This window comes from Lutra lutra, chromosome 16, assembly GCF_902655055.1.
Source record: "Lutra lutra chromosome 16, mLutLut1.2, whole genome shotgun sequence".
NCBI classification, from domain to species: Eukaryota; Metazoa; Chordata; class Mammalia; order Carnivora; family Mustelidae; genus Lutra; species Lutra lutra.
Window position 1 is genome coordinate 51,771,456 of NC_062293.1, and position 25,357 is coordinate 51,796,812.

General features: G+C 54.0%; 1 protein-coding gene across 1 annotated transcript in view; it reads right to left on the bottom strand.

The window, feature by feature from the left end:
• Positions 1–24,541, bottom strand: part of LRRC75A (leucine rich repeat containing 75A) — a 44,096-nt gene extending 19,555 nt beyond the window's left edge. Inside the window, exon 1 of the mRNA XM_047707364.1 lies at positions 24,111–24,541. Within this exon, the coding sequence (XP_047563320.1) occupies positions 24,111–24,362 (252 nt within the window). The 5' untranslated portion in view covers positions 24,363–24,541. The remainder of the gene's footprint in view (positions 1–24,110) is intronic.
• Between the last annotated feature and the right edge of the window lie 816 nt (positions 24,542–25,357).

Below are 25,357 nucleotides of genomic sequence, written 5' to 3' on the forward strand. Positions count from 1 at the left end.
GACTCGCATGCTCTACCGACTGAGCCAGCCAGGCACCCCCAAAATGAATACAGACACCTGTAAAATACCTTTGTTTCAATTTCTAATATAGTACCTGGCATCCATCCACTAGATTTAACCCACATAAAGAAAATCTCTCTTTGAGGTCCTCCGTGATTTTCAAGGGCACAAAGTTTCCTCCAAACACTAAAAGTTAAATAAATAAATAAATAAAATAAAAACACTAAAAATAGAACTACCATGCAATCCAGCAATCCCACTTCTGGATATATATCTAAAGGAAATGAAAACGGGCCACTGGAGAGCCATATGCACGGCCATATTCACCGCAGCATTATTCCTAATATCCAAGAGACGGAAGCAACCTAAGTGTCTCTCCATGGCGGAAGGGACAAGGAAGCTGTGGTATATAAATATATACAGACAACAGAATACTATTCCGCTGTGAGAAAAAAGGAAGTCCTGCCATTTGCGACAACATGGATGGACCTTGACCGCAAGATGCTAAGTGAGGTCAGTCAGACAGAGAAAGACAAATACTGGATGATCTCACTTACTTTTTTTTTTTTTTTAATTTATTTATTTGACAGAGATCGCAAGTAGGCAGAGAGGCAGGCAGAGAGAGGAGGAAGCAGGCTCCCCGCTGAGCAGAGAGCCCGATGCGGGACTCGATCCCAGGATGCTGGGATCATGACCTGAGCCGAAGGCAGAGGCTTTAACCCACTGAGCCACCCAGGCGCCCCCTCATTTACTTTTTAAAAAAAAGATTTTATTTACTTATTTTGAGAGCGAGAGAACGAGCGAGAACACAAACAGGGAGGAGGAGGCAGACGGAGAACGAGAAGCAGACTCCTCGAGGAGCCGGGAAGACCACAAGTGGCTCGATCCCAGGACCCTGACTGAGATCACAACCTGAGCTGAAAGCAGATGCTTAATCGACTGAGCCACCCAGGTGCCCGAATGACCTCACTTATATGTGGAATCTAGAAAGGACCAAACTTGGAAACACAGGGTAGGATGGTGGTGAGCAGAGGCTGGGGGTGGGTTTAAGGGTACATAGTAGCAACTAGTAGCTAAATAATTCTTGGGGATCTAATACACAGTACCCTGACAGTAGACAACAAAACTATGACAAACATTAACCTCCCAAAGAGACTGGATCTTAACTGTTCCCACCGCTAGAAGAAATGACAACTATGTGATCCCCAGACGCGTTCGCTAACCCAACGGCATACGGCAACATCGGTGTATCAAAGCAAAGTTGTACGCCTGAAACATACAATTATTACGTAATATTATTAAAATGACATCTCAATTTCATATACTATATTTCAATGATAAACATAGTAATTATATATTAAGTATTACAATATCAATTATATCTCAGTTTTTTTTTTTTAAGGTTTATTTAATCTCTACACCCAACATGGGGCTCAAATTCATGACCTGGAGGTTATGAGTCGCTTGCTTTTCTGACTGAGCCAACTGGGCACCCCTCAGTTTTCAAAAGAGTTTAAACAGAGAGTATGAAGAAATCCTGATATCAAAAGAAATTTGAGAACTTCAGGGTTAGAATAATGGGGTGCTCTGGGAGAAAGGGGATAACCTGAGGGTTGGGGAGCTGGGTTAGGAGCTGGGAGCCTCTGAGAAGGGTTTATCTGCCCCAAGCCTTCCCTTTGGTTCCGGGGAAAACTCCTATTCTATACATAGCAAGGTTTCCTTCTTTCTCGAGTTACCCTGACCCCTTGAGGGCTGATCTGAGGGGTCCAGGAGAGGGAAGTTCCCCACATACCCACAGATGGTGTCTGGGAGAAGGAGCGACATCAGTCCAAGAGACTGACTCCAGACTTCCAACTTATTGACGAATGGCTCTGGAGAACTGGCACCCGGGGGACCAAGTCCAAAGGACCTGGACAGGGGCTGGGAGGGAGGGTCACTGGGAATTTCCTTGCTTTATCAGTGCACCAGCTCTATCCCCTGCTGGGTCTTTGGGGCTACCACTGGAGATTCAATTTCTGCTCTTTTTTTTTTTTAAATGTTAAAACTATTCTGTTGACAATACGATTTGGCATTCTGCATTCAGGTTTGGACACGGATTTGGGGACTGAGCTGGCGTTTTTGCTACCCGTCCTCAGTACTTTCCCATGACTAGACTCAAACCAGTCCTTTGCGTTCTCGCATGGCTGGAGGAGTTTTCCTCTCTGAAGGAATGCATGGGGGGTTTGTTTTCTAAGCTCTAGCCTATCCAAAAATTTTTTTAAAAATATTTTGCTTAATTATCAGAGAGAGAGAGAGCACAAGCAGGGGGAGGAGGAGGGGGAGAGGGAGAAGGAGACGTCCCGCTGAGCAAGAAGCCCGATGCGGGGCTCCATCCCAGGACCCTGGGATCATGACCTGAGCTGAAGGCAGACGCTTAACCAACTGAGCCACCCAGGTGTCCCCAAAACTATTTTGGAATGAAATCACACCTGCAGATGATCTGGCTAGATAATGCCCCAGTCGCTACTCATCCCTTGGGTGCCCTTGGCATGGCTGCCCCAGATGATTCTGAGGCCAGCTGATGCTTTTTCTGCCCCGGGGTCTACAGGATGGTTTTGCCACGAACCTCTAGCTGCCTTTCCTGGATAGCCCCAGCACACTGTCCCTTTCCTGGAAACACCAGTTCAGCAAATAGGGGGACCTAAAAACCCATTTCTGTCTTTATAACAATCTCTCAAAGTCACCGAAGGGGCATCCCTACAGGATATCCCTCAAAACTCCAAAAATCCCTTCCCAGAATCTCTCCCCTGACCCCCAAGTGCCCTTCAGCGACACCTCTCCATGCTGTCAACCCTCCTAGCACCCAGCCTTCCCTTCCTAATGCAAACCAACTTAACATCTCTGGCTGATCCGGATCTTAGATCAACCCCCTTCCCACCTGGAAAATACCAAGTGTTAGTAAAGACGGGAGGAAATTGGACCGCTCCCGCTTGCTGATGAAAATGTAAAAGGATGCAGTCACTGCGGAAAACAGTCTGGCACCTCCTCAAAAAATTAAAAACAGAATTACGATATACTCCCCCAAAGAGCAGGGAATCGAGCCAGTATCTGCACACCTGTTAATAGCAGCACTATTCACAGCATCTGAAAGGTGGAAAGAACCCACCCGCAGACCAGACGAATGGAGAAACAAAGTGTGGTGACACATACAATGGAATCTTAATCGGTCACAAAAGGGAATTGAAATCCCACATAAGCCACACCCTGGATGAACCTTGAGACATCATGCTAAGTAAAATAAATCCCTCGCAATAAGTGGGACTTATATGAGGTTCCAAGAGCCACCAAATTCACAGAGGCAGAAAGTGGGACGGTGGCTCCCAGGGGCTCGGGGGATAAGGAATGGGGAGTTTGTGTTGACCGGGTACGGAGTTTCAGCTTTGCAACGTGACAAAAGCTCTGGAGGTGGATCATAGAACAATGTGAACGCACCCAACACTGACCCGTAAAAATGGCTAAGATGGTACAGTTTATGTTTTGTGTATTTTGTAACAATTTAAGAAAAGACCCAGGAAGGCAAACCTAGACACCTTCTGGAAGTAAGAGGCAGCATCGGGAGAAGGGGGCATGCGCATCTGGCCAATTTTTTTTTCTATCACACGCGGTTATTAAAAGTTTTTGCCGCCGTTTGCCCGTCTTCCCATCTTCAAATGCGAAACCTTTTCACAGCCTGTCTTTTCATCAGGGAAACCAACATTGGCTCCCGGAGTCTTCTGATTTTATCATTTATTCTTTTACTTTATTTATTTACTTTAGATTTTATTTATTTATTTGACAGAGATCACAAGTAGTCAGAGAAGCAGGCAGAGAGAGAGGAAGGGATAGCAGGCTTCTCGCTGGCAGAGAGCCCGATGCAGGGCTCTATCCCAGGACCCTGGGATCATGACCTGAGCTGAGGGCAGAAGCTTAAACCCACTGAGCCACCCAGGCACCCCTATTCTTTTATTTTTTAAAAGATTTTATTTATTTATTTGACAGAGAGATAGAGAGAGAGCACAAGTAGTCAGAGTTGCAGGCAGAGGGAGAGGGAGAAGCAGGATCTCTGCTGAACAGGGAGCCTGACGCGGGGCTCGAACCCAGGACCCTGCCGAAAGCAGCTGTCAACCAACTGAGCCACCCAGGTCCCCGTTTATTTATTTGTTTTAAGGATTCTGTTTCTAAGTAATCTCCACACCCAGCATGGGGCTTGAACCCACAACCCTGAGATCGAGAGTCACATGCTCTCCTTCCTTGTCCTTGGCCTTGAGCTCCTTCCTGTTCCACAGCACGAGGCTCGGCTCCCACTGCCTCCCCTACACCCAGGGTCCCCCACCACCACCACCACTTGCTCACCCTTGACGGAGGCACAGTCTAGCAAGATCCACGTCTATCATCTGCCTTGTGGGAGACACTGTGATTTATAATAAGAAATACATATTTGTCCTTTGTCCCCATTTCTGGCATAGAGCTCTTAAAACCCCTGAAATTTCATAAGTGATGAAAGTGACAGAAGTGTCTTGTCATGTTAATGAGGTTGCTTTTGGAAACCCTCTGGATCACCTAGTGAAGGGGGCTGGTTGCTGTGGTTAGAGGGCTGGAACTGTCAGTGCCCCCCACCCCCACACCGTCCCCTGCCCTATGAGTCCCTTCCATGTAGCCGTTCCTGAGTTATATCCTCTGTAATACATGGTCATCTAGTAAGTAAACTGTCTCCCCGAGTTCTATGAGCGGCGCTAGCAAGTTAATCGAACCCCAGGAGGGGATCGGGGGAACCTCCAACCTACAGCCTGTGGGTCAGAAGCAAAGGCAACAATCTGGACTTTCAATTGGCATCTGAGAGGGGGTGTGGGGGGCTGTCTTGTAGGACCCGAGCCCTCAACCTGTGGGATGTGGGGATTCTCTCTCCAGGTGGACAGTGTCAGAAAGGGGCTGAGTTGCAGGGCACCCGGCTAGGGCCGGGTGGTGGTGCCTGTTGGTGGTAAACCGCGCCCATGCATTGGAATCGGGAACAGGAATCTTGATTGACCTTGTCCCAGGGCTGCTTCCTGGGTAAGAGTCCACTCCACCTCTTCAGGCTCTGGCTTGCTGAGAAAGCCAGCTCAGAGCCCAGCCTTGGACACTGAGCCAACGTGACTCTGACCTTGGGAAGGGATATCTCCCCTTCCCCACCTCCTCCCTGCTCCCTGGTGGCTCCTGGAGGCAGGGGAGGGCCTTGCCAAGGGAAGGCTGTAAGCACCACTCTTTCTACCCCCAAATCACTACTTGAGTGAGAAAGGGACACTTTGCCTGACTTCCTGATTAATGAAGTCTTCAGACGGAGGAAGAAAGGGGTTTCCCTCCTTCCTTCGGGAGGCCTCAGATCCATCACAGGAAGCCGGGGGCCAGCTCTGTCTGTCTGAGACTGAAAGGAGGTTCCTCCCAGACTGTCCACCTGTCTCTGTTTTCAGCATTTTTCATCTTTTTTTTTTTTTTGGCAGGTCTTCTTAGGTATTTTAGGGGGAGGCTGGGGGAAGCCACACAGGAGGCTGCCAGGCGCTCGCTATTTTAAACCACGGCCACCCCCTTCCCTTTTAAATTGAGGTTCTAAACCCATTCCCAGAAGGAAGGCCCCACGGGAAATTAGCTCGCCTCGGTCTCTCCCTCCAGGCATGATTCCACAGCGTCTGCAGCAACAGAGCCGGCAAGCAGGAAGGTTGCAAGCTCTGAATATTAACCAGCCAAGGTAGACAGCTTCAATATGGAAACCACCAGAGCCCGCATGTGCAAAGCTGCTTAATGAGGTTGTAATCAAACACAGTCCACCAGAAGGAGATTAGTAAGAGTCCAGAGGGCAAGCAGGAAGCAGAACCGGCTCCTCTTCCCGCCACCCCCCGACCTGGGCTCCCTAGAACATCAGAGGCGGGTTCTCCTGAGGGAGGGGATGGGCACGGTCATGGGAATACTGGCCTTACGGGCTGAAGCTGAACCGAACTTGTGGCCCCGCCCCCATGGCATTCTGGCTGGCCTTCCAGGGGATTCCTAGGGAAGGGAAGGGAACTATCAGGTGCCCTCCGGGAAATGCAGCCCCAGGAAGCCTCCAGGGAAAGGAGCCAGAATGTCTCTGGAACCAGAGCTGGAGGGAGGGATGGGGCCCTGGTGCAGACTCCAGGCACCTACCTGCTGGCGCAGGGAAGACAAGAATCAAGGAGGAAGCAGGAAGGGGTCTTAAAAGCGGCCCCCCAGGGGGGCGGCGCACGTGGGTGGCTCAGTGGGTTAAAGCCTCTGCCTTCAGCTCAGGTCATGATCTCAGGGTCCTGGGATCGAGCCCCATATTGGGCTGTCTGCTCAGCGGGGAGCCTGCTTCCTCCTCTCTCTCTCTGCCTGCTTCTCTGCTGGCTTATGATCTCTGTCTGTCAAATAAATAATAATAAAAAATAATTTTAAGGGGCGCCTGGGTGGCTCAGTGGGTTAAGCCGCTGCCTTCAGCTCAGGTCATGATCCCAGGTCCTGGGTTCGAGCCCCACATCGGGCTTTCTGCTCGGCAGGGAGCCTGCTTCCTCCTCTCTCTCTGCCTGCCTCTCTGCTTACTTGTGATCTCTCTCTGTCAAATAAATAAATAAAATCTTAAAAAAAAATAATAATTTTAAAAAGCGCCCCCAGGGGATGGAGGGGGCCCCTGGGGTGGGTGTCCACACTGAGTGTGAGAAAGAGATGGCAGATGGACAAGGCCAATGGTGGATCCCTGAAAACACATTCACATTCCTGGTTCCTGCTGCCCGTGAATGCTAGCTCGGTTGTAAAGAGGGCCTTGGCCGACCAGGTTAAGTCGCAGGTCTCAAGATCAGCCTGGGTTATCCAGGGTGGCCCTAAATCCAATGACAGGTGTCCTTGTAAGAGTCACAAAGAAGGTGACAGGAAGGCAGAGGCAGAGACTGGAGCGAAGCATTCCTAACCGCTAGGGGTTGGAAGAGGCAAACCATGAAATCACGTCTACAGCCTCTGCGGGGAGCCCAGCCCTGCCAACGCCTTAACAAATGTTGGACTTCTGCCCTTCAGAACTGTGAGAGAATCAGTCTCTGTTGTCCTAAGCCACCAAGTTGGTGATCCTTTGTTACAGCAGCCCCAGGAAACTAATACACGCCCAATCAAAACAGAGGAGGCATTTTTTCCCCAGTAGATGCACCAAGGAGGGCAAGTGGGCTGGGACCCCTCCCCTCATCCAGGCCTGCAGCTGTGCGCAACCCAGGACCACTGTCCTCAGAAATCTACTTCCTGTTTCTACCAGCCCTGGGTCCTCTCTGGGTGCATGTATCCCTGACACATTCTCCTTCGTCATCTGCTCCCCAAGGTGGGACTGGCTGGTCAGAGATGCTCCCTGTAGGACCACCTAGAGTGGGATGATTCCCCACTCCATGTGAGAAAGAACTTCTAAAAATAGTGATTTTTAAATTTTTTTTGAAAGGTTTTATTTATTTATTTGACAGATAGAGATCACAAGCAGGCAGAGAGAGAGGAGAAAGCAGGCTCCCCGTCGAGCAGAGAGCCCGATGTAGGGCTCGATCCCAGCACCCTGGGATCATGACCCAAGCCGAAGGCAGAGGCTTTAACCCACTGAGCCACCCAGGCACCCCAAAATAGTGATTTTTTAAAAGACTTTATTTCTAAGTCATCTCTACATCCAACATGGGGCTCAAACCCACCACCCCAAGGTCAAGAGTTGTATGTACCACCGACTGAGCCAGCCAGGCACCCTGAAAATGGTGAATTTTACGTTATGTATACTTTACCACAATAATTTTTTAAAAACACAGGTGGTGAGCTCACAGTCACTGGAGGTATGTAAGCAGCAGAGAGATAATCACTCAGCGCTGCTGTAGCAGGATTTCCATGCTAGTAGGGAAGGTAGCTGCTAAGGAATCTTCCCTCTGGCTCCCTGTGATTCTCATCATTAGCATGCCTCCCCTGGGCGTGAGATCCAGGAGTCAGGGAGCCCAGGGTGTGACAGTGTGTCCCATTCCAGAAGATGCCCAGAAGAGCTGCAAGAGGTAGGGCTCCGAGGACAGGAAGAATGGGAGAAAAACTCGGAATCCGAAGCAACAGATAGAATCTACAAAGACAGAATATACGAAACAATAGGTCAAATCCAAGAGAGAGGAGGAGGTGGGGTTTGGGGCTGGGCAGGGCTAGGACCCTGGAGAGAGAGGGGAAGGAGGGAAGGGTCAGACCACTCCCTGCAGGTGGCATTTGAGGTGTCTCAGCCCCAGCAACCAGACCCTGGGCTCCTGGGCTCCCAAGAGTAAAACTGTTCTGCAGCAACAAAGTGTCCTTAACTCAGGAAGGGCTGAATTAATCCGGGAGATAGGGAAGCAAGTGCAGATAAACTCAGGCACGTACACATCTGGTATCGGATACATTTGTAATGTTTAGGAGGCTTAGATACATTACAGTCCCTAACAGATGAGCCTGGCAATTCCCATTTAGGATGGGTTACTGAGTAATGGACTCTAGGCTTACGATTTCAGAGAGGACCTGGAGGAGTTTGGGACAGTTTCAAAATGTTTATGGACGCCTCGCTGCCTCAGTCAGGAGAGCATGTTACTCTTGATCTCAGGGTTCTAAGAGTACTGAGTTCAAGCCCCACTTTGGGTACACAGCCTACTCAAAAACAAAAACAACCCAAACACAAAAAACTCCATCTATGGGGCACCTGGCTGCTCAGTCGGTGGAGTGTGTGACTCTTGATCTCAGGGTTGTGAGTTCGAGTCCCACGTTGGGCGAGGAGCCTACTTAAAACAGAATGTTCAGGGGCGCCTGGGTGGCTCAGTGGGTTAAGCCGCGGCCTTCAGCTCAGGTCATGATCTCGGGGTCCTGGGATCGAGTCCCGCATCGGGCTCTCTGCTCAGCAGGGAGCCTGCTTCCCTCTCTCTCTCTCTCTCTCTCTCTCTCTCTGCCTGCCTCTCCATCTACTTGTGATCTCTCTCTGTCAAATAAATAAATAAAATCTTAAAAAAAAAAAAGCAGAATGTTCAAGAGAATTTAATATTCGCTCTTTTCATAGGCTTAATCTGTTAAATTTTAAGAACTGTTTAGGAACTTGGGGAAGGTCCTGCTTTTTAGGAAGGCTGTTCATAAATTTAAGAAAGCTGGATGTGTTAAATCAGTAACATCACTAAGATATATCTACATAGATTTAGTTACTGAAGTTCTAAGCCCCCCACCCTTAAATGCAATGGTTTAAATCTACTAGATTTATCAGCAGAATAATGGTGTTTGTTTGTTTTTTATTTTCTAAAAGATTTTATTTATTTGACAGAGATCACAAGTAGGCAGAGAGTCAGGCAGAGAGAGAGAGGTGGAAGCAGGCTCCCCGCTGAGCAGAGCCTGATGTGGGGCTAGATCCCAGGACCCTGGGACCATGACCTGAGCTGAAGACAAAGGCTTTAACCCACTGAGCCACCCAGGTGCCCCTGTTTGTTTGTTTTTTAAAGATTTTATTTATTTATTTGAGATAGCATGAGAGAGAGCAAACATGAGCAGGGAGAGTGGGAGAGGGGGAAGCAGACTCCTCACTGAGCAGGAGGCCCGATGCGGGGCTCGATCCCAGGACCCTGGGATCATGACCTGAGCCGAAAGCAGCCGCTTAACCGACTGAGCCACCCAGATGCCCCAGAATAATGGTATTTGTAAATTAAACATAAAATTGTAGTGAAATGGTAGGCTTTAAGATTACCACTTCAATATATTAAGTAGTAGGGGCGCCTGGGTGGCTCAGTGGGTTAAAGCCTCTGCCTTTGGCCCTGGTCATGATCCCAGAGTCCTGGGATCGAGTCCCACATCGGGATCTCTGCCCGGCAGGGAGCCTGTTTCCCCCACCCCTCTCTCTCTGCCTGCCTCTCTGCCTACTTGTGATCTCTGTCAAATAAATAAATAAAATCATATATATATATGTACATATATATATGTACATATATATATATACACAAATATATAGTAGTAATTGAGAAACCCAAGCACCCACAAGTAGTCCGTATGTTTGTATATATGCGTATGCGTGTAGATGTACATGCTTGTAGAATGTGTGTATACATTTATAGATGTATGTGTGTCTGTGTGCATATATGTGTGTATATGTGGTGTGTACATGGTGTGTGTGTGTGTGTCACATGCACCCTCCTTGCCCAATGTGCCTGCCTGGCTGAGGGGTGAGGGGCCAGGAGTGGGGTTCTCTGGTCTCTCCAGGGGTGGCTGGTGACTTTCCTATTCCTCCTGGGCGGGCCACTTGGCCCCTGCAGGGTTTTGAAGTCCCGCATCCTGGCCAGCTAGCCCTCCTCAACCTTGACCCGTGCCCTCCCCACCAGGGTGCACGGGCTGGGCGTTCCCTTTGCCTGGCAAGGGGCTTCGTAGTTCTGTGTTGTTTGTATTTGAACTTCAAATTCTTTCAGAATGACACTCTTTGCATTAAACAGGGCCCTGGAAACAGATGCCCGGCTGTGGCCAAGTGTAATTTAATTAAAATCCAAGCAACAGCAGTAGCAACACCCATAAATATCAAAAGGATACTTTTTCTGGGGGCTCCTGGGGGGCTCAGTGGGTTAAGCATCTGACTCTTGGTTTCAGCTCAGGTCATGATCTTGGAGTCGTGAGATCAAACTCAGTGCTCAGCAGGGAGTCGGCTTCCCTCTCTGTCCCTCTGTCTGTCCCCCAGCTCACATACTCTCTCTCTAAATAAATATGATCTCCCCCCCGACAAAGAAAAGATAATTTTTCTTTAGAAAAATATAGTCAGATGGGAGGTGTAGCAGGCCTGAGGAGGGTTTGGTCTGCTCCCCCTCAGGTCACTTCACCATCTAGATTCTTCTCAGGGTGGGAAAGGAGACACCCCAGATTCCTGTCCTGGGTTAGACCCTAAGTCACTGTGGTTCCGGGCAAGTCATCCCCTCACCCAGGTAGCAAGCTCACCTACAAATGAGGATCGCACCAGCTCATTCTTCCTGAAGAGTGAGCAGAAAATAAGAGAGAGTGGAAGGGGGCCTTGGCCTCCAGAGGTTCGGAACACCAGGAATTCAACAAATAACCATTTCCTTTCTCCTGTCCAAGGACGCGTGTGCTACTGTGCTTTATGACTCTCTGAAAGGGGGGCAGTATTTGCACTAATTCCCAAACTTAGTTTCCGAGCCCCTCCCCACTTCCCCACATCTTGTGGGGCTGGGATTCTGCAGGAAGCCTGGGGCCAGAGGGTCCCCGAGGGCCCCTGGCTTTTCTACATTCCAGATTTCTCAGCACTTTCTCATCAGTCCCAGTGGCCTCCTGATCTCTCTGCTTGGAAAAGAGTCTGTGTGAGTTGTTTATGCTTTCTGGTGAATGCATTTGTCCTTCTCTGTGGTAAATTTTGTCTGTTTTTTAGATGAAGGTTCTGGTCCATTGTCAAAGGCACTGTAGGTAATGACAAAGAGGTGGATGGAGGAACGACTCAGACCCTTCTTCTGGCTCCTACCATCCTGCTTTCCAAGTAGGACATAGTTCACAGAAACAGCCCATTTCTCAGACTGAGAAGCTGAGGACTGGAGGGTTTTCTCATACAGTGAGCGAGTAGCAGGGACGGGAGGGCCCTAGGGTCCCCTGAGGTTTCTAACTCCTTCTCTTTAGTCACTAACCCCTAGAGGACAAGGGTATTAGTTAGGATTTTCCAGAGAAACAGAACCAGTAGGGTGTTGTGTACATGTGTGAGAGAGAGATAAGGAATTGTTTCATGTGATTGTGGGATCTGGCAAATCTGAAGTCTGTAGGGTAGGCTGGCCCACTGAGGACCCAGGAAACTGCTGGTGTCGCGGGCTTGAGTCTGAAGGCAATCTGGAGGCAGAATTCCTTCCCGCCTTGTCTTTCAAGGTCCTCAACTGATTGGGCAAGGCCTACCCACATTGCGGAGGGCCACCTGCCTTACTTAAAGTCTACTGATTTCAATGTTAATCTCATCTAAAAATCCGTTAGTGGTGACAACTAGACTGGTGTTTCACCAACGCTGGGTACCATGGCCCAGCCATGCTGACAGAAAAGCAACCGTCACAAACAACTGATGGTCTTTACCACTTTAAATCTCTAGGTCAGAGCCAAGGCCCAGGCAAAGCCTCCAAGAATCCGGGTGAGCAGAGATGAGTCACGCTGGAGAAGGGATCCAGCCTGAATCCAGCTCATTCTCAACTCTGAGCAGGAAGTGGTGTAGAGAGAGGAGGAGGAGGAGATCCCCCAGGGCCCAGGGCCCAGTGTGAGGCTTGGTCTGCACCTCCACGATCAACCAGTTCCCCCGAGAACCCTCCATGCAGAATCAGTGACTTCGATGACCTCTCACTAAGGAGCCTCATGTCATTCTCCCGGCAGAGGGGAGGGCAGAGGCTGGCCTGGGAAGGGAGTCATAGCTGTGCTCTCTGAGGGCCCCCCAGGAGGGGCCCCAGTCTGTTAGAATCTTCCCCATTCTCAGGCCCTGCTCCTCAGGGCCTCGTTCTCCCTGTGGATGCAAGGAACAGGGCCACAACCAGCAGCAGCAAGAAGGAATCCGTCTGAGGGACTCAGTGGCTGCAAAGGAAGGGGGGGCCTTGGCCTGGTTTCTGGGAGGTCACTGAGTCTGTCCACAGCTTCCTGGGACCATGAGAGGGAGGGGTGGGGGTAGGGGTGGGAGGGCCAGAGCTGCAGGCCCAGCAAAGGCTTGGAGCTCTCCAGCAAGGAGGGACCGGGCCCTTCTTTCCATCCCGGCATCCCTGCATTCCGCCCACAGGATTTCCCTTGGTGGCCCTCCTCCCTCCAGAGCGTGGCCCATGCAGGACTCCTGGGAGCATTGTGCCCAACCTACTGCCCTTGCTCCTCTGGGCTTCCTAGCCGGCCTCTTGTTTTTTATTTTATTTCACTTTTTAAAAGATTTTATTTATTTGAAAGAGAGAGAGAAAGAGCATGAGCAGGGAGGAGAGGGAGAAGCAGACTCCCCGCTGAGCAGGGAGCTCATGTGGAATCAATCCCAGGACCCTAGGATGACGACCTGAGCTGAAGGCAGATGCTTAACTGACTGAGCCACCCAGGCGACCGCCGACAGCCCTTGATAGTTTCTGGAACAGTTTCTCATTTCCATCCCAACACCCCTCCCTTTTTTGGGCATGGGCCTCTCCTCCTCCCCTCCAGAGCACCTGCTTCTGGGTCCTTGCTCATGCACCAGCCTCTCTTGAGAAGCGTCATATACCAAAAACATGTCTGTTCTTCTCGCTCAGCGTGATGGATTCTCTACCAGCAGGTGAATTCTGAAGAGATGGGAATTCTTGGAATCTTGGAACCATTTTTTTTTTTTTTTTAAGATTTTATTTATGGGGCGCCTGGGTGGCTCAGTGGGTTGGGCCTCTGCCTTCGGCTCAGGTCATGATCTCAGGATCCTGGGATCGAGTCCCGCGTCGGGCTCTCTGCTCAGCGGGGAGCCTGCTTCCCCACCCCCACCCCCCGCCTGACTCCCTGCCTACTTGTGATCTCTGTCAAATAAATAAATAAAATCTCTAAAAAAAAAAAATTTTTTTTTTTGTCAAATTTTTTATTTGTCAGAGAGAGCATGAGCAGGGGGAGGGGCAGAGGGAAGCAGGGACCCTGATGTGGGTGATCCCAGGATCTGAGGACCCCAGGACAGTGACCTGAGCCCAAGGCAGACGCTTAACTGACTGAGCCACTCAAGTGTCCTGTAACCTCTTTTGTGTCCAGTTTCTATATCCAAGAACTGTAGCCCTCCACACTCCTGAGGGTCTCTGGGCCACCAGCAGTCTGGAAAACCCCAAGGCAAGGATCTTGCCTCAAAGTGTTTCCACCACAAAACTCCACAACTCCAGAAGGAAGTGGAAAATACAAGTCTGCAGCTGAGAATAATAAAAAGTTCCAAACACCGGCACATCCTAGGAAAACTACATCGGATGGAATTATTTCATGGGGAGATGTGGAGGGTATTTACAGGGGATGGGAAGCATCCAGACCTTATTTCCCCTAGAACTAGTGGAGGCGGGAATGGAAACAGTCTGGGAAACTGGAGGGGAATTCCTGGATTCCGGGGACACAGGAGGCCGCAGCCCATGGGAGCCCAGCCAGGAAGGACACCATGGTTCTCCTGCTTCTCTATTGGTGCTCCTGACTGGGTCTGGCTCCAGACCCGCTCAGGATGCTTTTGATTCTGTCTGACCCCCTTTGAGAGGCAGGAGTGCTGAGCCAGAACCTTACAGAAGATGCCCAACTGCTCTAACTCTCCAATTTAGGAAGAAGAGGCCAAGCTTCTGGCTCAGAGTCAGAAATCACGTGGTGGCTGACACATTACCACTTCTTGCCTTAGGTGATTTGAGAAGGCTGTTTTGAGGAGATGAGTGGGCAAGGGATGAGGCTCCTGACTGGCCTCAGCTGATAAAGACTGAAATTTTGTGCCCTTTTGCCAAGGCTGCCAAATACAGCTGTGCAGGGCGTGTACTGCACAAAGGCGTCTGTCTGAAACTGAACTCACCAAGATCTGACTCTGGCTCTGCCGACCAGGGGGTGTCCTCTATCTCTTACAAAGGAACCATGTGGGTAAGGAGATGCCTTACATCTCACTGAAAGAAGCCAAGATGATGAGGCATCCTTGGGTCATCTGGATTCACTGAATGGCCTCCATACCAACAAAGTCGTTGGTTTCCCAAGGCTGCCAGGGAACAGAGGAACCACAGGAACCCCTTTCTCTCTGTCCAATTCCTCTGGGGAGGAACCAAGAGACAGATCCAAGTCCTTTGGTTCTCTAAGGACATTCAAACCCCAGCCCTTCCTGTTCTCTGGTGGCTGGGACCCAGGATCACAGCCAGGAGTGAGCCAATGGGACCTCAATAGGCAAGACAGTCAAGGTGGCCCATCAGAAGGCCAGGGTGAAGCACCTGGTTCCGGGTGGGCCTAGAGCACCTCCCACGCTTCTTCCTCTGGAGTTTCTGCTTTCTCTTAACTCTCTTACCTACCCGGGGAGAAAGTGACAGTCCCACAGGAAGGCCATCAGGAGCCCTAAGTAAGAGATTATAAACCAATCTCGGCAAACACACCAGAGTCACGCTGAGTTTACTCTAGGGTCCTGGAGTTTGAATCTTCAACACCTGGGTCCTGGCAGGTGCAAAGGAGGACAGCTCCCAGGGTGGCCGGCCTGAGAGGGGTCTGAGGGTGGGGAGGGGAACAGAGTTAGGTGGTTAGTGGATGGTGACACTGTCAGAAAGGACAGGACCGGGCTGGGCGGGGCAAGGCAGTCTGGTGTTCAGCAGAGGGATGAGGGCCCTGGCCCTGTACCTGAGCTATGTCTGCAGGCCTCCAGGACAGTGGGGTGGACAGTTCCAGTCTGACCATTTACCAGGAGCGAAAATCAGAAAGACACGTTCTTTCTCTGGGGCCACCTAGCTGACCACAGACCACCCTCCCCATGGTGGGCACGGCGGAGGAGGGGGTGGCTCTGTCAGGTGTGCCGGGCCCGGCTGGCTGCGGTATAGTGTGCGCTGGGCCAGACATCCAGGGTGATGCCCAGGGTGGGGTCTCCCTGTCTGAGAGATTTTCTGGGTCTCTGTCGGTCCCCAGCGCCATGGGAGGGAATCCTGCCCAACTCCTGCCTCTCTGCGAGGCCTGAGCCGGCTGCGCCAGGAAGCGGTGACAGCATGGATGGTGACAGCATGGACGGAACTAGGAGCAGCAGGGTGATGGAGGCAGGGGGAGAGGGTTGCTCACAGACAGCTGTTTTCCCAGGCTCTGCATCCGGGCTCCCTGCAGGTGGGTGGTATGCCTGCATGGGGAGGGCTTCCCTGGGGGTCCTACCCCTTGCCTAGTGGCCCTCAGTGGGACGGCGGTGTCCTGCAAGCCTCCCTGGACGGCCCTCCCTGGGGAGGTGGGGTGTCTGGAGGGGTGCAGAGAGACCCGGAGACCAGGGAGACCTGGAGACCTGGAGCTCCCTGGTGTGCTCTTGGGGAACCTAGGCTGAGGGCATAGGGTGGGGGGGCAGACCTGAGCACCAGGGCTGCTGGGAGGGTTCGCTCAGGGCAGGTTAAGCAAAGCCCCAACTGGGAAATGGGCAGACGGGGAGGGTGGGCTCTCTGCCGCCTCCAGGCTTGGTGCTGGCGTCCACTTAGGAGCCCCGTGGGAGACAAGGGCTTTGCACAGTGGCCATCGCGTGCTGTGTGCCTGCCCCTCTGGGTACCCCCACTGCCATTCCCTGCAGCCACTCCTTGGCTCTCTGCCCAGCCCAGCCTCCCTCCATCTGTGGCCAGAGTCAACGGCAGAGTGAGCCTCTGACTGGCTACAGCCGGCTCTACTCTCACTTGCCACCATCCACGGGACCAAGGCTCCTCTGATCCCTCTAAAAAACGAGTACTGTGGCCTACCCAACTTTTCCCATTCGTCCGGGGGCCATGCACCCCATCAATGCTCAGGAGGGAGGGTCTGCTGGGTGAGACCAACTAGTACGCCCAGGTTGCAGAAGGTGCTGGGCGGGGGTCCTACCCCGAGGACAAGGCCCCCCAGCTCTGACTGGGCTGGGAGTCTGGGTCCCTGGAGGCAGCAGAGAGGCACCAAGGAAGGGGCCTACCGGAGGGAGGGAGGAGAGGCCAATGTGAGGGGGGCCCAGGCGGTCTCCTGGGGCAGAGGAGGTGGCGGGGGGAGGGGAAGCCTGAATGAGTCCCACAGGCAGCAGGTCCCAGCAGGGCATGGCCAGGCCTGGGGACTGGCCTTGCTCTCCTTTGTGACACCCTGGGCTTACAGCACAACACAGGATAACGCAGGCCCCTGTCAACACTGGTCTTTGCTCACACACTGCTGCCCGGCTACATGAAGGTCTGCAGGTCCCCCCTTCTGGCCTCTGCCTCCCATGCTGTGTGACTACTCTCCTCTGTCAAAGGAGGGCTGGGTCAGCTAGGACTGTTGCATGCATGACAGGCCGGCCTCTGCCGTGGCAGGGCAGGGGTGGGGGGGGTGGGAGTGTCGGGTTGACCCCAAAGCCCCAGGGGTCTGTTTCCCTCCAGAAGCCCCTCCTTGTGTCCCAGCTCTCTCCCACGGGTTGGGGACAAGGGAGTGACCTCGGGGCGTGAATGTTCACCTGGCTCTGGGTCTGGAAGGAATAAAGTGACCACAGACGGGAATGAATGGGTCTTTCGGAAACCGCGGGAGCCTGGCTGGAACATGAGTGGTGGCAGACAGACCTCCCCAAACACCCCTCCCTTCTGTGGATGGGGGTGTTCAGTCCAAAGAAAGGAAGGAGCTGGGCAGGTAAGGTCTGAGCTGGGACCAGAAACGAGGGCTCCTGGTTGGCAGGGAAGGTCCCCCCCACCCCCCACAGGGCCCTTCCTCTGGGCCATGCTAAAATGACTGCCCTAGGGTCTGCCTCTCGGGTCCTCACTACCCCTCCAAGCGCTGTGGGGAAACATCATGCCTGCGGTTTGGTTGTCTGCTGCCTCTCCAGTGCCTAGAACAGGATCCGGAGGCACAGGCATGCAATTGTAGAAGAGATGAATTAATTCCCACGGTCTTCTTTTTTGCTCATCTGCCTTTTCATCTTTTGCTACAATGATTATTCAGTGCTTTCATAATATTAAAAAAAAAGAGGCCTTTTTCTTCTTTTCTTTACTGTAAAAGCAATATCCTTCCAACCTGCCAAGACTATTCAAGGAGCAAAATAAACATGGGGAAAATGCTTTATGGACTAGAAAGTCACATGCAGACAGGAGGGGCGTCTCCAACTGCCTGACCTCTGGCTCAAGGGACCGGAGCACCTAGTGGATGACTGGAATGAGCAGGTCCCCTATCCCGACTTCCACCAGCCCCTTCTGGCCTCCCACCGTGGAGGCTGGGGGGTTGGTGCAGAAGGAAGCTGACCAGGGGCGGGCCCACGAACAAGAGGCAAAGAGCCTGCCTCTCGGCCCTGAGGACACGGAGAGAAACACGCAAGCACAAAGAGAAACCAAAGTGAAGGACGGACGCTGAGGTCTGAGCAGGGGCAGGGGACAGCCTGGAGGTGGGCACTGACCCCAGACCCCAAGCAAGGCCGCCTCTGCAGGCTCCGTGCTCTGAAACAGCCCCTTACCCTCCCAGCGGGCCTCTTGCGTCTATGCTGCTTAAGATAAAGTTAGAAACATCAAAATGCCACATCGCTTTGAGCAGCAGCCGTCAGCAGAACTCCATATGGCTACAGCAGCCAGGAGTTGGAACTAATAAAAGTTAAAAAAAAAAAAAAGAAAAAGAAAAAAGCTGGGAAATGCTCCCGGAGAGCCACGTGGGCACTGCTCAGGGCCGGTGGGTGGGGTGGGGAGGAGAACAGGCATGGTAAGGAGGGGCCCCCCCCAACCCCTGCTCCCTGTGCCAAGGTCACCGTTCTCAACAAGGCAGCCAGCTCTTCTAGTGACAGCGAGCCCAAGATACCATGACTGAGTCTGTTTTGGACAGCTGGGCTCCTCTCCCACCCCTCCAGGTTCTCCTAATGAATGAGGCTCTGGTACAGCCAGCCAGGGCGGGGGCATGGAGCGCACGGCTGTGTGTGTCATTTTTCTCACGGGTCCCCCACAGCACTGCTCTTAGAGGGAAAGAGGGGGCAGATGGCTGGCGGAGATCCCTACTTGAAGGATGGGATCTCCTTAGTCGATGACCCCACCTCTTGCGTATCGTGTTGGGGAAGCCAGAGAAAGACCATCATCACCCTGGTGACTCTTTTGCAAGGTGGCCCTCAGATACAGGAGGAGTGCATGGTGGGGACAGAGGAGCTGCTGGCAGCTTGGGAATAGGAGGGGGGGCAGTGGCACTGTCAGCTCTGTGGGCTGCTGGAAGGATAACCTGGCCCCATGCTTGGAGTGGAAACACTCCAGAAGTCTGAGCCAGACCGTGCTGGCTCCTGAGAGAGAGTTCCAGGGGCAGCGGTCTGGAGGGGAGTATGCCTGAAAAGAAGTTTAAAATCCACTCCATGAGGATTTCTTGAAACCCCACCATGCCCAGTAAGGGATCTATGGGATCTGCCCCAGGAAACAGCGCAGGGAGATGAAATGGCATCAAGGAAGGGTGGGTGGGGCACTGCGCCCAAAGGAGGGGAGTCCGTGGATGGACCCCAGGGTATTTTGGGAGCCATGAAGACAAAGAGCAAAGCAGAGGCTGATTATCTCTGAGGAGACGGGCACTTGTTCCAGAAAGGAGGAGCTTTCTTGCCCAGCTCCTCACTGTGCCATGGTAGCTGGCCAGACTGAGGCTGCCGCATCTCCGGGCTGGTAAACCAGCAGTGACCGCCCCGGATTCCTTCTGCATCTTTATAAACTGGAAATGCCCTCGGATGGCCCAGTGGGAGAGGAGTGGATTTTAAAAAGGAAGGTTTCTCTTTTGTGGACAAACGGAACATGATTCAGCACAAGCAGCTGATCAGGAACGGGGAGGCCGGGCTCTCCCTGCTGGCTCAGCTCCCCTCCCACAAAACCTCAGCAGAGGCTCCGGACTGCACCTGTGGATGGGATCCCTGTGGCGCCCACGGAGGCCTGGGCACCAGGCCGCTCCTCTCTCCAAGAACACCACCACCTGGCAGGCTGTCAGGAACAGCCAGGCCCCGAGGACACTGCTCCCAGACATCCAGCCACATGGAAGGCAAACGTGTGGGATCTCATGACCATACGGATGTGCCTAGTGGATAAGCCCGCAGATGTCCAGCTGTGGCTGGGGATTCGAGAGCTTTTCCAGAACACACGGTGATGGGGGGAGTGGGTGGCGATGCATAGCTTCACGCTGCACAGACTGATGAAAGAATGTCACAGGCCTGCGGGGGTTCAACACCATGCCAGGGACAATGGTGATGGCGGGGTCTCCACACTCGGGAAGCATGTGACTTGGTCTGACCAACAAATTCTATGTCAGGTGAAAAACTCTATGCAGAAGATTAACTGCTCCCCAGTGTCGTGGGACCTAAAAGGCGAGTGACTCTCAGAGCCAAGGGCTGACACGGAAGCTGCCTCGGAAAGGCAAGAGGCATTCACTGGAAATGGGGAAAGGCGTTTCAGGTCAAGGAAGAATCAGATCAAGGCCAAGGGTGGGAGAGCCCTCCCTGTTTGGTATCTGTTGGCCTTCCAAGCGGCTCACTGAAAGAGATTTTCTTAGGTGGGGTGTCAGAAGAAAAAGGGGACCTTCAAGGCCATTCTGTTCATCTTTCTGACTTTAGGTAAGAAACACCCATCTAATGTCCAGGTCCCTAGGGAGCCTCTAAGTGCTTGTCCACTATTCAGCACTCCTGGGAAGCAAGTCATCCAAGGCCCTGGTGGGGGTTCTTTTTTTTTTTTTTTTTGCAGTTTTTTCACTCTCTACTCCCCCAGGTAGAGAGTGAAGCCAGCAGCCTGAACCAGGGGTCCAGGCCCAAGCCACATCACTGAGCGGGACTAGACAGACCAACCCTGGAAGAGCTCTGCCCAGCAGGGCTGTGCCATACTGAATGGCAATAAACTGACCTTAATCAGACCCTCTTTCTGGGAAGCAGGGAGGCAGGTGCACATGAGCAGGTGGGCCATTTCAGCCTGGTATATCCTGGGGAGACTGACCCCTTATTCTAGCGTCCCACGAAGCTAGCCAACAACCTAGTCTGCGATCTGTGTGCCTCAGAGAGGCTCATTTTGCCCTCTCTCCATGCCTGAAGGTACTTCTTTCCCAGGGCTCCTTAAAGATGGCAGGCCTGAGCCCAGGGCTTAGGGAGAAGCATCTGGGGGAAGGGTCAGGCCCACAGGAATGAAGCCCAGGGATGGGGAGAGGAATGGCTTCCTCTACCCACAGCTGGCTTCTTTTGTCCCCATGCATTCCCCGTGACAGAATATTTCTGAACATGCCCTGAGCTTTCAATGTAGACAGAGCCCTGGCCAGGTCGACTAGATCCAGAAACTCTCTGGGCCTGGCCTGAGGGAGGATGCCAAGACCCTGCCCCAGCCCAGCCGGCCCCAAAGGGGGGCGGGGTCTCTTGTTTCTTATCATTGACGTGAGAATGTATCTGGATTTGTAGAGCTAACTCCACTGCACATTCTTGGTACCATCTGCTCTGCTCAGTTCCCCAGTGATTCTTTGGGAAATCAGGAAACAGAACTCAGGAGGTTATCTGCTGGGTCCAAGGTCAAAGCTGACTAAGGACTGGAAGGCAAGCCGCCTTGGGCCCCAGCTCTTCTCACGATTACACAGCTCCTGCAGAAGGAGGGATCGCTCTACTCGTGCAGGGCAGCTTCCTGGCATTCTGCCTGAACCCCTGGGCTTGGCTCAGTTAGCATTAGGTAAAGTCTCCTAATACCTTTCCAGCAAGTGACGAGCACAGACTGACCCGAGAGTCTCCAATCAGGGAAACCACCCTCCAGACCTCAGAGGCGAAGGTGGGGGGCACTTGGAAGCGAGTGATGCCAGCAGCCGCCACAAGCTGCCACACAAGGTCCCGAGGTCCCTGCTTCCATTCCCGAGCCTGTAGCAAGTCACATAGAGGGAGAAACGTGATACCAGACTAGAGCAGACTTGAACTTGGGGTCTGCGAGCCCTTTGCAATTCTTGCAAGATTGTACACACATGTTGGTGCATGGTCTGGGATGAATGTCCATAGCTCACTCAGGGCTCCAGATGCTAATGACTTAAAGCTGAGAAGCACAGGGGTCTAAGATCCCAAGTCTCCTCTAGCCCTAGAGCTATGGCCTTCCCAAACCCAGCAGCTAAACACATGCTTTCAAACACAAGAGAAAGCACTGTGCGAAAAAGCAACGCAGGGCTATGACTGTCCTGGCTGCTGTTGGGTCCCTACCTGTTCCCGTTCACCTACACTTGCCCCGAGGGGCTGAGCCGACCCCTGGTGAGGCCCGGGGTGTCTTCCTGTCTCTCAGTGGCTGCTCATTCCCTTTCTGAACATCACCACCTCCAGACTAGAGGAGCAAACTGGAAAGGAAACACAATTTGGGAAAAAAAGCCACTTCTTGCACAGATCCAGCGCGACATTCCTCTGTAGAGCCTCAGGGTCCTAGAACACGGCCTGTGTGTGTCTCTCATAGCCATCTGGACCCCGGGGCTCCCCTCTCACACTGCTCAGGGGCCATGACCATCTCTGGGAGGAGCCCTGATCTGTATGTTCTTGGCAATAGGGTAGCTCTCCATGCCCCTCGGAGAGGCCCATCACTGATTCCAAAGAGACCCCAGACCTCACCCACAGGCCAGAGGCCAAGGAGCCTGACACAGGAGCAGGAAGGCAAGTTATCCTGCTCCTTTCACAGAAAGGGGGCAAGTCTGATTAACCCCATCTTGCCCCCCATCAGCCCTCCCTAAGGGCTAAGACACCTAAGAAGGGTGTCAGGCCACAGACAAGACCAACAATTCCCAGGAAATGTTCCCTGTCTCAAGGACCCCGTAAGGCCACAGGAACTCACCTACTCTCCAAAAACCAGGGAGTGGTTCAGCCTCTGGATGTGGAATCACGCTCAGTTTCAGAGGGACTGGAGGAGCCCACGGTGTCTGCCAACGCCTGCGGGCCCTACGCAAATGGCCCTGGAGAACGCTGGCTCGACTTTGTTCCTTTGCCCTTGAAATGGAGTTTATCTTGACCCCCACCTGTCAGCCCTCTCTGCTCCTCTGTATCCCCTGAAGCACCCACCCCAGTGCTGGGGGAAAAGCACATGATCAGTAGTAGAACCTTCTGACTGTCTGTACTCCATGGGACAGGATGGTCTGGAAAATCAATCTTTCCGTCTGAAAGCATCAGAGTTTCCGGAGAAGCCATCCTCTGTTTCCCATTTTCAAAAGACAGAGAAACACACGCCTGCTGAAGTTATGTCCTGCATAATGTCATCTTTTTTTAATGATTCAATTCAGAGAAGAAACCTAGGGATCCAGAGGCATCTCAGGCACCATGCTGGATGCTGTTTGGAAAAGCGAAGGCAAGAGGAGTAGCCCCAAGTCTTCCCAAGTCCTCAAGCCCCTGCTTCCTTCTCCCTATGCAGCACACACCTTGGGAACACACTCCACGGTAACAATGCACCAGATACAGAAGGTGTCTGTGGAGGGGGGTAGGGGGAAGGGTGCTACAAAACCCCGGAGGGATGTGTGTCTGATTAGATTTTGGAAGCGCCTACAAGGAAGGCAGCGCTCCTACAGCCTCTTTCATTAGTGATAGAGAAACTTCAGAAAGGCCACCTGAGGTTCCCCGCTCCTAGGTCTGCAGTGGACTCCACCATTGCTGGGGTGATCAAGGAGGAATATGGGGGCTGGACTCAGTCACCCCCCAAAAGCTGGGCCAAGACAACTTGTTTGGCGATGCAGGAGATGCACCCTTCTGCCTCTCAACAAAATCCATGGACCAGGGGGCCCCCTCCCTCAAAGGAAAGTGAAGGAGGAAAGCAAGCCAGGGATGGGGATGACAGCATCTGCCCAGGGCAGCCCCACAGCAAAGGGGACTGCCCAGATAGGCAGTCAGTCCCTAGCCAACGGAACAGGGACAGGAACAGGCTGAAGGCGGAGTGCCTCAGGTTCCTGCAGCGCAGTACTCACAAAGGAAACCAAGCCAGCTCCCCCCTCCCTTCTCTCCACTGTTCAGCAGAGGCTCCTGGCTGAGCACCTGTCGAAGTAAGCCAGGGGAGATAAAAGCTGTCTCCCACCTCGACGGCTACGCAGGATGCCTCCAAGGTTGGGCAAATGATCTCAAGACTGGCACTTCATCAGTCCCAGGGCTGTGCCCTTGGACTCCCCCTGGGGAAAGTGACGACTGCGCATTCCTTGAGGACCCTTGGTGACTGTCAGCGGATAGAGAGGAAGAAAAGCGCCCTGGCATCCAGACTAGGCATCCCTCCCCGCATCTGCTCCCTCCGACCATCCCTGGGACCTGCCTCCCTCTCTGCCCATGGACGAGAGAAAGGGGGGCATTATTCCAACAGGTCCCCTTCAGCCGGGCCTCACCCGGCCAGCCTTCCTCCGCCCCGCCCCGAGGCCTCAAATTCAGCGGGAGCGCCGAGGCACCTGCGGCCAGACCCGCGGCATCCCCGCGAGAGGGGGCCCTGGGCGGTGCCCTCGGCGCTCCCGGCCAGCTCGGCAAGGGGCGGGGCGCTCCCGGGGCCGGCGCGCCCCCCGCACCCCCTCCCCGCGCTCACCTGGCGCAGGTGCTGCAGCAGCGTCCCCGCCTCCTCCCGCCGGCCCTGGCGCACCATCCGCAGCAGCTCCTGGACCATGCCGACGCGCCGGTGGTAAGGGGGCAGCCCCGCGCCGGCGCCCGCGCGCCCAGCCTTGTCCCCGGCGCGCAGCAGCAGCGACGCCCAGAAGTCGGGCCGTTCGCGGCGGGGGCCGGGCGCCGCGCCGGGGCTGGCTCTCTCGGCCAGGCTGCCCTTGGTCTGCCGGGTGCCCATGCCGCCGCGGCCCGCCGGCCCTGCCCGCGCCCGGCCGCGACGCCGCGTCCTCCGCCCGCTGCCCGCCCCTCGGCCGCCCGGGCGCGCCCGCCTCCCGCGCGGCAACTTTGGGGGAACTGTTGCGCGCGGGCGGCGCGGGGGCGGGGGCGAGCGGCCGCCCGCGCTCCCCTCGCTCCTCCCTCCGCGCTCCCCGGGCGCGCTCCCCGGGCGCTCGCCGCCCGCCCGCCTGCCCGCCCGCCCGCCAGCCCCGCCCCGGCCCGCCCCGCCCCCGGCTCAAGCTTCAGCTCCCGCCCCCGCCCCTGCGCGGGCGCCCGCGCCCGGCTCCGCGCGGCCGCGCGCCGCCCGCCTCCGTCCGCCTCCCCTGCACTCCCCGCCCCTCTCCCTCCAGCCGCTCGGCTCGGGGCTGGGGCCTCCGGGGCCCCTCCGGCGTCGTCCGCGGCGCCGCGCCCCCTGCAGGCCGCCGCGGTGCGCCTCCCGGGGGCCGTGGTGCGCTGGCGACAGGAGCGAGCAGGCCCCGGGGACCCTAGCTCTGGGTCCCCGCCAGGTTTCCCCGATGCTTCCACGACCGCGCGCGAGGGTGAGGCCGGCGGGAGGGGAAGGGAGGGGAGGCGGCCGGTGCGCCCGACGAGATGGGGAAACTTTGGAGCTTGAGGGTTGAGTCTCAGCCTCAGAGTCGGGTTTCTCAAACTGGGGTCCGCTGCGCACTGGCGCGCAAGTCATCTGAGGTGCTGGTTCAAAACGTAGGCTCCTGGGCCTGACCCCAGACCCCCCACATGAGAATCTCCGAGGCAGGGCCTGGGAATCTGCATTTTTAAAGCCAGCCTCTGGGCTGATTCTGCTGTACGCTCCTTTGATACCTCGCCTGCCCCGGAGGTCTGGAGGAGGGCCGGGTGCTGGAGGCTGTGGTTGGAGGTGTTCAAAGCCAGAAACTACATGCAAGGTTGTGTGTTGCGCGCGTGCTCTTTCATGGAGAGAGTCCGTCTGGTGCTTCCAGC